The sequence below is a fragment of the Chenopodium album genome, chromosome 21, assembly GCF_948465745.1.
Source record: "Chenopodium album chromosome 21, dcCheAlbu1.1, whole genome shotgun sequence".
NCBI classification, from domain to species: domain Eukaryota; kingdom Viridiplantae; phylum Streptophyta; class Magnoliopsida; order Caryophyllales; family Amaranthaceae; genus Chenopodium; species Chenopodium album.
Window position 1 is genome coordinate 28,297,795 of NC_137854.1, and position 14,694 is coordinate 28,312,488.

Sequence of the window (14,694 nt, forward strand, 5' to 3'; positions counted from 1 at the left end):
CACGTGTGCAATGATAACGTCAGCAACTCTGTTTTTAGTATTAGTTAATAGATTATCAAATATGTTTGAGTGATAAGTGTAACAAACTTTTTTTTTAATCTGATAATTATCCAACTTTTTTTATTTAAATTCAATTTTACATAAGATTATCATCTTTCATATCCAACTTTCACATTTAAATTCAACTTTACATAAGATAAATATCCAACTTTCATTTTAAAAATTCAAATATAACTAATTGTTTTTGAAGATAGCCTTAAAAAAAAACAAAAACAAAAAAAAACAAAAAACAAAAAACAAAAAGAAAACAAAAATAAAAAAAATAAAAAAAAAAAAATTTAACAAACTTTGGACGGGAAAATTTTTCATGAGAACGTGACACGTGTATTAGGGGATAACTAAGGTGATTACTTTAGTATATTAATATTAGTATTAGTATTGATAGATAGTATTTGAAAAAAAATAAATGAGACTAAATATTGGGCATAAGGGACGGAGAGAATAATAAAGATACCATATTAATATTAATAAAATCATGGAAATAATACAGTAACTCGGGACATCGCCCGGGCCTAACAATAGTTTAGTCATATATATATATGGTCAAACTAGTGTATTGACATGTTGTTTACAAAGTTTAAAGTGTAAGGTAATTCACAAAAGTTGAAACTTAAAAAGGTAGATATTGACAATATAACCCAAAAAAAAAAAAAAAAAAAAAAAATACAATCCAACTAGTATATTTCTAAGATTCATAAAAGGATCGATGAAGTAAACCATTTTGAAAAAGGAAAAATCAACGCGGGAGTTGTCCACTATAACCGTAGAGAGACTCGTCCCCATAAAGATGCCGCGAATTTCCATCACCATATGCCCCAGAACTGGAGGCTGAATCAGTATATGGATTTAAACCCGCCATCTGTAGTATGTCCTCCAGCTGTTTTACTACGTTTCCCATGATAGGTCGATCAACTCCTGATTCTTCGACACAACACAGAGCCAAATCGACGTACTTCTCAAATCCTTTTAATGATGTGCCTAGACCGATACCAGGGTCTAGAAACTCATGAAGACCATATAGGTCTTCTGCTCTATCAATGGCATTCCTCACTTCTCTCACAATGTATCTGCCTCTGTCAATTGGTGACTTCCCGGTAATGAGTTCCAGCATTAGCACCCCAAAGCTGTAAACGTCACTTTTCTCGTTTAGTTTTTGTGTCATGTAATATTCAGGATCCAAGTATCCCTGCATCACAAAATTTCAGACTTAATAATCAATCATAAGAACCCTTTAGATTAACTTAGATGAATGTGTACACACCATTGTCCCTTTCACTTCAGTGGAGATATGACCCTTTCCAACATCAAGAAGAGTCTTGGATAGACCAAAATCTGAAACTTTTGCATTCAAGTGTTCATCAAGCAGGAGGTTGTTTGACTTGACATCCCGGTGTATGATTGGTGGGCTGGCAAGTTCATGCAAGTATGCCAGACCTCTTGCCGCACCAAGGCCAACCTTGATTCTCCTCCTCCAATCTAATCTTATTCCTGATTTTCCTGCAAGACACAATAATCATCATTTCAGGTTGGATCACACAACTTAAAAGTCATCATTAGACCAGAGGAAAAAAAAAAAAAAATCACTGTTAGATCATTAACTTTGTCTCACTACATTTTTTTTTTTTTTTTTTAAAGTTACATTAATGGAAAATTTTCTTCCTTAGAATACACCTATGGCAGCTGTTCTGGATAGGTACTATTACAATCACACAATTAACACAAAATCCTAGTCCAGAAGCACATAAAGATTATTTCACTATCATGCATAATGTACTAGCATTCGCTATATAAATTTACAAGTCATGCATTACGGTATGTCCAGAAAAATACAAGCACTGACAACACTATAATGGACATTTAGTTCTTGTAAAACAATATTCCCTCCATCTCTACCTGTTCTTCCTACATTGATTTATTTGGCTCTTAAAATTATTCCACATAGGAAAAATAAAACGAGACGTTGGGAGTAGTTAACATAAACTATATAAATCTGTAGTCAGAAAGAGTTTTTTTTTTTCTCTATAAAAATACTACCACCTTATAAAATTAAAAAAAAAATAATAATAATAATTTAAACTTAACTACCATGAATATAGTTGATTTTACTCATTTCCTTTACACTCCTTACCCCCAAACTCAATCAACTCATCTACTTTGATTCTCAACACCATCCACCCCCCTCCCCACTGCCACCCTTACCAGCACCCGCTTCCTCTTCTACCCACCCTGCCACCCACCTTGATCATTAACTTGAAACCACCCACCCAAAATAACCTACCACCTTGCAAACCCGCCCCTACCCTCTAATAAACCCACCCCCACACACAATCTTACAATCCTAAAAATAACAAAAAAAAAAGAAAAAAAAGAAAAAAAAAAATAATAATCATAATTAAATATTTAAAAATAAAATAAACAATACCTTCTTACATCATCATTTCTGTCTTTAGATGATCCAATGTGACGAAAAAAAAACCCTCCAAATCTAGACATTCAAAGTTTGACTTTGACCTTTTAAACATCAAATATGACCAATGGTGGTGGTAAAATAATAAGGGAATGAAGAGGGAGTAGAAGTGGCAACGTGGCGACAAGAAGGGACAAGGGAGTGGTGATTACATATAGGAAGCGGTGATGGCAATGGTGTTTGGCAGTGACACCATAAATGTGAGGGTGAATGTGGTGGAGGCGTGGAGCAATGATGAGAAATGGAAGAGAGCTTGAATTATTGAACAGCACTTTATATAAAAGGGAGTTACTTTTGGTTCTCTTTATTTTCCCTGTTCTAAACTCAGTGATTCTCATTACAACATACAACTGAAGTCGTACATTAGCCTAACTCAATCGTCTATATTTCAAAGAAATGTACTAGAAAAAAGTGGTTCTAATTTTTAAGACAGGATAGTGTAACGATTATAACAAATCACAATGTTGTTCTAATATATATAGACCATTTTCTACTTTAAGCAAGTAGTTTATGTTCAACACTCATTTAAGTCTGAAGTACTAAGGGTGCAACTTATACCAACTTAAAAGAAAATAATCTAGTCAAAGGTTCTAAATAATTCAGTTTTTTCTTGTTAGGGCTTCCACCCAGCTAGCATTGACAGTGCATATGCACAGGAAAAAAGATATGCAGGCCATATACAGCTTGTAGACATAACACAGAACTAAGCTGATATACGTACCTGAGAGACTCTCTTTCAAGGTACCATTTGGTACATACTCATAGACCAGTATGAGTTCTCCTTTCTCCAAACAGAAACCAAACAGCTTAACGAGGTTCTTATGATGAACTCTAGATAGAAGCTCTATTTCAGTTTTGAACTCAAGATCACCCTGCGTTGAACCTTGTTCTGCTCTTTTTACAGCAACTAGCTGCCCATTTGTAAGTGTTCCCCTGTAAACCTGTTGAGACATCATTAGAAATATGAGACAAATGAAATTAACACAGGTTCATCAGAAAAGGTTAACTTCCATCAGCAAAGAAGAAAAGCATTTTTCATGAAAAGTTCACTCAATTTTCATCTCCATTTTAATGGAAAACATGGAACAGTATGAAATCAGATAATCAGAGCGTAGAAAGTTTAATTTTCAAGCTAAAATGCTAAGAGAAAACATTCTTCATGATTCGCATCTTATTTGTCCTATAAAGTAGTAAACAGTTCACATTGCACTAAATACCTTCCCATATGTCCCTGACCCAATCACATTGGATTCTGAGAAATTATTGGTCATCTTTTTTATCTCTTCAAGTGGAAACACCCTTGATCCTGCCAACGGTAATGTGCTACTGGTGCTGCCAGGCGACATCCAAGATGAGGTTGACGGTAGACCTACAAGTCATGTATTATAAGTCTAAATGTGATGATCAAGAGTTTTAGCTTTATAATGCATGAGTTTGGAAAAGTGTAAAGTCGTACATCTGTACATCTGTATGCCCAGACTGCAAACTCCAAAACTAAACAAAGTGCTTTCTCTTATTGTGTTGAAGTGGTCAAGTTGTTATAAAAGAGACTGAGCCACTTTTAATCTATCTTTTTTTGTTTCCTTGCATTGCGAATTTGCTAGTAACTGAGGGGTTTTGAGGCTGTTGGATTTCTATGAAAAATAACATTATTTTTAGAAGGGTAAAGGAGAGAAAAGTTCAACAGTGGCCGGAAAGTTTGTCTACTTTAAGGTTTTTCAGTTAGAGAGAATAATATGATGTTCCAAAATACACTTCTAAAATAAGAGTTACTGTGGGAAAGGTTTGAGCTCAAAGTAACATTTTAGTCCTCTACAATTTCTCTCGGAATTTCTCTGTACTTGATGTATGTACGACAAGATTGCACAATATCTTAAATTGATTGTCTAGAAGAATACAAGGCCATGTGATGGAATTTGGTTAATATAATGAATATTTTCTCTTTAGGAACATCATAAAGTTGTGGTACGTGCAAACTTCAAAGATATTCATATACAAGAAAAACAATTACCGAAACGATTGTCTGGCTCCACAGTTTTGGAAGGCCTCTTCTTATGGAAGCAAATGATTGCTACAACACACAACGCTATGACTATGAGTAAAGAAGCCCCTCCTGCAGCGATTCCAATAATAGCAGCCATGCTCAATATCTTCTTAGGTTTTGGTGCAGATTCCTCTAAGATGGGTATATGAAATGAGTATTAATAAGGAAACTCCAGAACCAAAAGGCACAGAAAAATGTGTTAACCAATTTTCTTTTCAAAACAAAGTTACCTGCAAAGGTTGTATATCCATTAGCAGTGAAATAAAATGGTCCATAATCTGGTGGCGGTTTAAAAGTCTGGTTGGTGAGCATAAAGCCTAAAGTAGATATTGCAGTCCTATTGAATCGATCTTGATCAAGGGGAAAGACTTGCAAGGTCATTTCAAGATAATTTGATGTACCCCTGCTTACATTACTGAGAGATACCGAATCAACAGGGACTTCTTTAGATTTAAAGGTTTTAAATAGTTTTGTCTCTAAATCCTTATAGTGAGTGAAATTTTCCAAGTCTGAAAATTGTGGGGCTCTAAATACAAGCGTCCCGGTGTATGGGTAGGCACAGTGACAGCTAGGGCTGGAAATTTTATCTGAATCGCAATTGCCAGGGGCACAATTTTGTGCTGGTGTTGTATATGTGATGTTAGACTGTTGAGGAAGAATACAGTATCTTTCTCCAGAGATAGCATCTGAACAGTAACGATTTCCGACAAGGCTGCAATTGTAAATAGTGTTAGAGGCGTGAATGATAATAGAGTTAGTATCCAGTCAGAACACATACCTGCAGAACGCAACAAGACCTTTAACTCCATTAGGTTAACAAATATATATTTCGCCATTATATGTATTTCATATACAACATAACTCAGTCCAAACACAAATTTGCTCCATATAAGAAAATGTAATTGGTGTAACTGTTATGAATATAAATATATATGGTTTGGATTCAAATTGAAGTACAGAAAGGTGGAAAAAAGAAGTCAACAACTGCTCTCCTGAAATCGAATACATTCTCCTCCAGTGGAGTAAAACCAGGATAAATATTCATTTAAATGGAAGAAAAGATTGGGAAAATGTTTTCTTCAAATTTTGTTATTTTGTACCACAAGGAACTAAAGTAAAGAAAACTATTTTCAGCATTCAAGAGGAGCCTTCCACTTTACAGAATTTAATTTGCAAACAGAAAAGAAGAAATTTAATAGCAAAGTTGAATCAAGAATTTTCAAGCCTTACATTATTTGGATATTAGCATCCTCAGGTCTTTTAGTGTAAGCACTAATATTGTTGTTCTGCATGTCAACTAATCGAAGTTGTGAGCTGACAGCAGAACCAATATTCAATGTACCACTGAGCTTGTTCCTCTTCAATACCCTAGATCAACATTATAAGAAAAAGGTATTAAAATGAAAGAAGACTTCCCTCGCTCAGATAGTTTGGTTCTTAGAAGCATCACCATAAGTAAATGATTTTGGCTTTGTTTCTTTCACCCAAAAACTACTTTAGACTATTAGTGTTAGAATCTGAGTTAGGTAGTCCTTATTTGAGCTTATCTAGACTTCTTGGCCCTTAAATATGCACCACTTTTGAAATACTGACTTTGAACTTAACTGATACTCACACTTTCTGTAACTGAGGGAGGCTAAATAATGATTCTGGAACTTCACCTTGTAGTTGAGTCCTTTCCATTATTCTGTACAAAGGAAATATACAGATATCAACAATATGAAATCAATTAGGTACTTGGGCAATAAAACAGGAGAGATTAATGCAAGGTGTAGTCTTGATTTATTTGCAACATTCTACAGAAAAAGGAGAAATGTCCTTAGATTTACAAAAAATTAATAGTTGTAGGTAAGCATAGTAAGCTAAAAACATTAATTGGCAAGGAAATGAATCAGGTACATGCACAAAATCAATGTGACAAAATTTCAAATATTTAAAAAGGAATATTCTGTCTGATTTCATTCAATTCGAAATTAGTAAGAGAATCCTTTTTGTGTAGAAGAAAAGTCAAGAAAAATACAATGTAGTCAATGAGGGCAAGGCTGTGAACCATGATGGAACATCTGAGGTATCAAAACTATTGTTGCTCATGTCCCTGCACACAAATAAATAAAACTGTCATGGTTATACATCCACTTATAGATCTCAAGTACAAGGTAGTAAGGTACAACATGATCATTAACTTACAAGTAACTGAGTTGGTTCATGCCAGTAAGGTCAGGCATAGAGCCGGTGAATTGGTTGTTAGATAATAGCCTGAAAATAAACAGATATTCATATATGATTTATGCTGATAATTCAGGTAGAACAAAGTCCACAAGTAAAAAGACTATAATTATTACTTACATATCGGTAATTTCAGTAAGATTGGAAATGTTTGAAGGGGCAGACCCACTGAATGAATTCCAATCCAATCGTCTGATAAACATTGAATTTAAAATAAAAAAAGTTAATGGTAAACATAGCTACTTCTCTACAGTCTTTGTTTGTTAATGATATCTTCTGGAAACATGAAATAGAATACTTACAGAACCTCCATTTTATTCACTAGACCTATCGTTGACGGGATGCTTCCTTCAAATTTATTGTTATCCAGAAGCCTAGTGCAGTCAAAAATATGTTTTGTCAATTAATGGGTTAACATACCTCAACTTAGTCTATGGCCCCAAAAATTAAAACATCATTCTCAAAGCCTAGTTCACTGCATGGAAACAGCTGAACATAATAACTAGTGAAATAATGCTGGACTGCTAGAGCAATGCAATAAAAGAACTAACCAACAGGTCTTTGTTAGAAGCTTTGAAAAAGAATAAGAAAAAATCAAAAATATTTACCCCAGTGAGCTTTGCTCAGCAGAAATTATCCATTCATATTTGTACCACTACAAGTGAATATATGTCAATGACTGGACTATATCTTATTATAAATCTTGCATGGTACTTACAAATGAATAAGTGTCATATTTTCATGGAGCAGCTGAGGCGGAATTGAGCCAGAGAGTTGATTTCTTCCAAAGTGACTAGCAATCAAATAGACAAGCAACAAGAAATTGAAAATTAAATGATTGAAAGAGGGGAGTACAATAATGGTGAAATTAGATAAGTTAAATGCCTCAGACATACAAGTGCTTGCAATTATGCAGCATATCAAGACCAGGTTTAGTCCCATTCGAGACAGGTAATGTTCCAGTAAGCTTGTTTTCAGCTAGATCCAGCCAATAGAGCTTAGAAAGATTACCAATTGAACTTGGGATTGATCCGCTTAAACTATTAGAATTCAATGATCTGCAGAATACCAAAAAGCAGAATTCAGATATGACTTAGTATGAAAATATAAAGTGGATGAGCAATATAGCCCTCTTGTTTTTGGACAGGGACAAATGAACTGAATGGATGGAAGTTTAACATGAAAATATAACTCATTAGAACTAAAAATCAAAGTGCAATAGTCTACAAACTAACAAGCATCTACACAACATACAGCATAAGTTATAAGAGAAAATTTAAGAAAGAAAAGTGAGAACTAAAATTCTTACAAGAATATCAAATTTGAGAGAGATCCTATGCTGTCTGGAATTTTGCCAATGAAGTTGCAGCCAACCAAGATCCTACAGTGCAGCAGGAAAGAATTAATCTTGCAAGAGATTATAAGTTACAAGTAACCATATACAGTACATTTTGTAAAATCACACTTCTTACAGGTTTGTAAGCTTAGCTAAATTCCCAATTGCTTCAGGAAGTGAACCAGTCAGGCCCTTATTAGAAGACAGGTCCCTGTACAATATTTACAAATTAATAAAAAAAAAAAAAAAAAAAAAGGTCATAAATAATACTCCCTCCGTCCCCTTTTGATAGTCCCTTATGGGCAAATTTTAGTCCCTAAATGTTCGCCACATTTGCTTTCTTCAACAACCATTAATATTAATTTTTTACCAAAATTCCCTCTAATTTGCAACAATACTTGTGCAAATTTAAATTTTCCATGTAAATTTTGTTTTCCCATGTACTTTTATTACTTTCTCTCTCTACTTTTTTCCATATCCAATGTTAATTTACCTTTTCAATGTACTTTTATTATTCTTATTTGTGTTTATTAATTTCCGTGAAAAATGCCCATAAGGGACTATCAAAAGGGGACGGAGGTAGTATGAAAGAAAAAGAGAAGACTTGATAAATTTCAAAATGATGAAAAATCCATGAACACGAATTAATAGAATACTAAACAGTGAGCTACCCTAGTGAAGAAGGTTTCCTGATGTTCTCTTTTCTTGCCTATATAAAGTATTTTATAAATAATAAGTAAATTAAGTTACAACAAAAAATTTAAAAAAAAAATAAAGAAATACCATATACGAAGTATAAGTTACTATATATAGGAAAGACGACGAAAGTTTTTGGTATATATCTACCGTATCAGAAAAGACAGAGATGTTTGAGAATGAGAGAGCACATAAGAAAACATACAGAGTTTGTAGCTCAGATAATTGCTGGATATCACCTGACAGTATGCCCTTGAGCCCAATGCTTGATAAAGTTCTGAGAAACAACTTGTAAAATCAAATCAAAAAATGCTTTATGGATGGCTATGGCTGCCTCTAGATGTAATGGCTACGTGACTTACATCGAAATCACTCGGGAATTATTGCAGGCGATTCCTTCCCAGCGATCACCACAAGGATCGGGAAAACCATTCCAAGATGGTGGCACATTTTCCCAAATATCTTTGAGGGATAATAATCCAGTAACTGCATGAGTGCATAATGAGCAACCAAATTCAATTTAGGGCTACAAATCTTTAAATGGATGGATTTTATTTCATCATTGCTGAACTTCAAGGGAAAGAAGGTGGTCTGATATGTTAAGACGTAGCAGATGGCATGCACAAACAGAAAAAGAGAGGGAAAGGATTAAAAAACATGCAATAAAAATGCAAGCTTTTTACAAGGCTTGTCAATAGGTCCGGTCTATATCTAGAAGTCTTCATTCACTTTTCTTGATTGTGTTACACTAACCCTCCCTTTGTCCAACATTATTTGCCCATTCCATAATCTCTGACAGGAAAACATTGTTCAACAAAGACCCATTTTTGTTCAAGAAACCTAGGGACGTAAATGGAAGAAATCACGAAACCAATTGACTGCTTAGCCGAATTGCAGCACTAGGCTTTAGGTGTACAGTCCTTCGTGATCCACAAAATCCAAAACAAAATAGACTAACATGAATAATTAAACACATAAGATACATAGAAAGTCAAGTAAAATAAGTTTTCCTAGGTTATTTACCAATCCAATCTGGGACCAAGGGTTTGTTGTTATTGTTGCTTTTACCGGTCCAATTTCTCAATGAATGAGATAAAGATATTGCTGAATACAAGTAATGCCCATGGATAACAAACCAATAACAAAATTGAAGCTTATGCAATTAGAATAGCACCAGTTTTACACCTAGATGTAAATTCCACTTTCCTAAGGGAGGACTGCTTGTCAAAGGTTTTTAAGATCAGAGACAAATCCCTCAATCAATATTGAACATCTTCCAACCCACATGACCACAAAAGAAAAGTTACACACTTATGTTCCTAGAATCCTATCATGCTAAAGATGATCTAAATGGACCATCCCGGTTTCCTCATATGAGCAAGTAGCATCTTAGATGGACCATAAATGTGATATAAAGAGACATGTCTAAATTTAACCTATTTGTACCAAACAATCCATGATAACACACATCACATCAATAACGAATATCAAATGCAGAAAGAATTGTACATTATAAATGTTTACATAATGTTGTAATTTTAAATGGTTTAAGAAGTGCTACAAAATGGTTCAAATGTTCAATCATCATGTTACTAGGATACATATCTTCCTTCTACAAACCAAAAAAGAAAAAATAAAATAAAACAAGGATGATTGAATGAGTAAGCACAAGTGCCCCATGAAAGTAAGAAAATTAGATTTTGATCTCAGACTAACCACAGAAGACAAAGAAAGGATCAGACTAACCATCATCAGGGTCTGTTTCCGAGGTTGTTATAGAAGTTTGCACACATATCAGAAATAGGCAAATTGCTATCTTAAGACTCATTACAGGCAACAAAACCAAACTATTTAACATAAACACTCGAAAACCTCACAGCATAACTGTGGCAGCAAACTGAAATTTACAGAAAAGTTAAGGAATTTCCAAAAACTCAATGACTTATACAAGCTCTCCCAATGAAATTGGTCAACCCGTGTTAGTTTATTCGACTAAATTGCAGTATTCATAGTAATGCATTTAGTTAAGAAACATCAAAAATTCAACTATATACTCAGTCAAATGATGTCAATCACTAAACAAGATATTGAGCAGCAAAACCCACTAATAGTAAGCATTAAATTATGATAATTTACTATTATTGTCAATAATCAATCAAATTGCAACTATAAAATTAGTAAATAAGAAAAAGGGAAAATCCACAACTTGGCAAATGAACTCAGAACAACAACAACAACAACAACAAATAATGAAATTAAAAATTAAAAATTCAAGGAACATTGTCATTTGATAATGAACAACTTAACAAGAACAAATCAAACAATGAGGAGATTGAAGACGTGCATGACAGTTTAATTAATCAATTAAAGACTTTTAAGCATGGATTATGAATACTAGGAGGTAATCAATAGTTTCATAATGAAAGTGGATATATAAAATATATATTTTATCTAAAAAGAACTAGTAAAAGCAAAGTAATTGTCAATGAAAATTGCTTACACAAACTTCATCAAATTAATGCTTTCGGTCTCCATTGATCTTTTTTATGCCAAATAATTCCGGATATTAGTTTATGGTGTAGATCTCAAACTCTCAGTGGTGAATTGTGCATGAACTGATGGACTCTCAGTGGAGATTTGGACAAATTTTACTTTGCACGAGTAAAACACTTCAATTGACAAATCCTATACGAGGCAACGTGCTGTAGTGCACAAGTAAATAAATAAATTTATACTACCTCCATTACATATTATTTGCAACGATTTGATATAAAATAGAGAGAAAAAATATTTCATCGTTGCAAATAACATGTAACAAAAGTAGTATGTATATACTCTCTCCGTTACCAAATAATAGTCTCTTATGGTCTATTTTTAGTCCCAAACTAGATTAACTCCCGTGCAATGCACGGATATTATAAAAGAATTTATAATTGTGTAATCTTCAAAGGCATATCAGTCAAAATGTGTAAAATCTTTAACATAAACCAAATTATAAAAATTAAAATAATATAAACAAAAGAAAATTCATGTCTACAATAAAAATTTTCGAACTTTGTAATTAGATGGAGTCATCACATATATAAAAGGTTGATATTTGTTTTTCTTAAGATTTTCAAAAGAAAATGTATTGAAAACTAAAAAGTTTAATGTACTGTATTAAACTACTTTGCATCAGTATTTAGATTTTATTTATCCTATATATAAGTGAAAGGGGTTTTGGGTGATAAATTTTACTTTTCCAAAATACCCCTTTCATTTTTGTCTTTTTTATAAAAAAAAAATACCATCCTTTAAAAAAACTACTCCCTAAAAAAAAACTAACATAATACCATTATTTTATAAAAACTACCATATAAAAAACTAACATGTGAAAAAAAAAAAAAAAAAAAAAAAAAAAAAAAAACCTTCCATTTGAAAAAACCAAAAAAAAAAATTATATTTGATAGATTCACACGCACGAATTTTCGTGTGTCTCTAAACTTGTAAAAATTAACATGAAAGGAAAAAAAAGTTTAGGCGGGAAAAAAATGAATGAGAATCTGACACGTGTATAATTTTAAAAAAGTAATGGTGTCAGCGGTTGTTATTTTAGTAATATTTATAGATTTATAGTCTCATTTGCTTTTTTCAAGTAATATCAATTTTTTTATCAAAATTATTTCCTATTGCACAATGTACTTTTTTATTACTTTCTCTCTATACTATTTTATACACCCAATGTAAATTTATCTTTTCAATGTAATATTATTACTTTTATTTAACTTTCTTAATTCCCGTGATTTTTGTCCAAACTATTATTTGGGGACGGAGGGAGTATTTATCTAGAAAAAAAAAAAAGTACCAGAACTCTAAACTCTAATTAGTAGGATAAGTTTAAAACTCAAAAAACATCGTCATTTCAAAGGTTTTATTGTCATCACTTATAATATGGTGTCTTGTGCTCAGCTATTTTATACCCATCATTGGTTATAATTTTATTGTCACTTGGCAGTATCAATATATTGTCATTCCGCGCCAAGCTAGTGTCAGTAAAAATAAAAGTTGGATGTTCATATATAGTAAGAATTACATATATATTGTTATTAAGAGTCTAAATATTGTCTATTACTCACTCCGTTTTTAAATACTTGCTCCACTTTCCTTTTCCGCCATTTTTAAATACTTGCTCTATTTCCTTTTTTTGGAAAGCTTTACAATATTTAAATCAAATCTCACACTTAGTAAACCCAACATAATACTCTCTCTCTCCTCCTATTCTTCCACTAATTTTGCTTTTTACAATTTTTTATTTTCTCAACTACCCCACTACCTCCATATTTTATTACTTTTTCCAATTCCTCCTAAAACTTCGTGCATGGAGAAATGGAGCAAATATTTAAAAACGGAGGGAGTAATGTTTATTGTTGTCTGAGATTGTCGATTTGGTATCTGAGCCATACGGTTATTGGTAAGTAATTAACTAAGTAAAACTGGAGAATTCTAGACCCTCTATTGAGAGTAAAAAACCAGAGTTCAAACATTACTATCATATTCCTGAAAATACTAGTAATTTTGATCCAGTCCTTAATTATATAGTAGATCAAATTAGTGAGCTAAAAGTAGAAGTTGATAATATACATTGTCGTTGCATTATTACTAAGAATAAGTTGTTAGCAACAACAACAATATTAATAAAAATTTAAGTGAGTTAATAGAACAAGTTAAACAAGTACAACTTGCTTTAACAAACGAAGTTAGACATCAATTTAACAAAGAAGTATCACCTAATAAGGAAAATATAGTTCTTATAAATATAAATATCATTTTCAAAACTTAGATAAAAATAAGAAGTTTTCTGTATCACTTCCTAAAAGAACCACTAGTGAAAAAGAAAAGAACAAAGAGATTAAAGATGAGCCATCATCTTCAAGATAAAACGATTAAGTTTTCTGACAAGCAAAGTTAGATGGGTGTCTAACTTGAGTGCTAACCATAACCATAATTAATAAAGACCTCTTCAAAGCTAATGCAAGGGAATGAAAGAACAATGTAGTGATGGACACGCACAATTATAATTGGCAAGCTTTAAGGCATAACTCAGAAAATGGTTGCTTGTCCATGGTTGTTATAAGAAAAGGTATACAAGTCATAATGGATTTGGAAGTAAAGGATTGTCTTTGGCAACAACAATGGTTAGAGTTCATTGAGTTGTATAGGGTACACTTGAGGAGGTGGTGTCTGTTAAGGCTAGGATGAACAAGTGAACAAACTTGGAAGATGATTGGATATGAATTTCAATTGATAAAGTTGTTAAGAGTAAGTCTTTGAGACTAGAAAGATTTATATGAAGAAATGTCTTATTTATATACTCTTGGAAGTACAAGTGTTAAGTGTAACTGTGTAAGGATGAAGATAAAGGATCAAAACAAGAAAGAAGGTAAGCAAAAGGCCAACAAAATGGCTAAAGAAGCTTTAAAGGAATATTTTGAAAATGAGAACAAGTATGAAGGTGGCTTGAGTAACACTTAAAAATTTAGAAAATTTGAACTATGAAGACACGGTATACTTGAAAGTATTGAGGATATTGAAATATGAATATGAAAATGTCATAAAAGAGAAGAGTTTATGACAAGATTTATGAATTTGATTGAGATGTGTTGAAATAATTTGAGTAATAAGGATTGTTTATGAGGTGATTGAATACGATATTATTTATGGGTCACGAGATTTATCCACGAAATGCTAGAAGAAATATTATGGATTGATTGGAGGAGAAATGTAAGCAAGGAAAATATAAGCAAATGATATAAAGTTTAAGTGAAGTTGGAGGTATTTTATTGACATCTTTGTGTGTGGAGAAAGGATCAATGTTGAATTACTTAA

At 32.6% G+C, this 14,694-nt stretch overlaps 1 protein-coding gene across 1 annotated transcript; it reads right to left on the reverse strand.

The window, feature by feature from the left end:
• Window positions 1-550: 550 nt before the first annotated feature.
• On the reverse strand, window positions 551-10,657 carry LOC145600600 (leucine-rich repeat receptor protein kinase HPCA1-like). The gene is made up of 19 exons (XM_081656488.1): window positions 10,576-10,657; window positions 9,192-9,315; window positions 9,035-9,106; window positions 8,270-8,344; window positions 8,107-8,178; window positions 7,694-7,855; window positions 7,516-7,590; window positions 7,100-7,171; window positions 6,918-6,989; window positions 6,759-6,827; window positions 6,592-6,666; window positions 6,187-6,258; window positions 5,802-5,939; window positions 4,802-5,283; window positions 4,539-4,703; window positions 3,745-3,896; window positions 3,249-3,468; window positions 1,322-1,557; window positions 551-1,246 (listed from the first exon to the last, which is right to left on the reverse strand). The coding sequence occupies exons 1-19, from the start codon at window positions 10,655-10,657 to the stop codon at window positions 797-799; spliced, it is 2,865 nt and encodes a 954-aa protein (XP_081512614.1). The 3' UTR covers window positions 551-796.
• Between the last annotated feature and the right edge of the window lie 4,037 nt (window positions 10,658-14,694).

Excerpts from the sequence above, each read along its gene's own strand:
- LOC145600600 (XM_081656488.1), bottom strand. The coding sequence starts at position 10,657 with ATGAGTCTTAAGATAGCAATTTGCCTATTTCTGATATGTGTGCAAACT. Across the intron at positions 6,828-6,917 it reads CTTACTGAAATTACCGATAT|GCTATTATCTAACAACCAAT; the intron begins GTAAGTAATAAT and ends GTTTATTTTCAG. Across the intron at positions 3,897-4,538 it reads GGAGCCAGACAATCGTTTCG|GTCTACCGTCAACCTCATCT; the intron begins GTAATTGTTTTT and ends CATGACTTGTAG.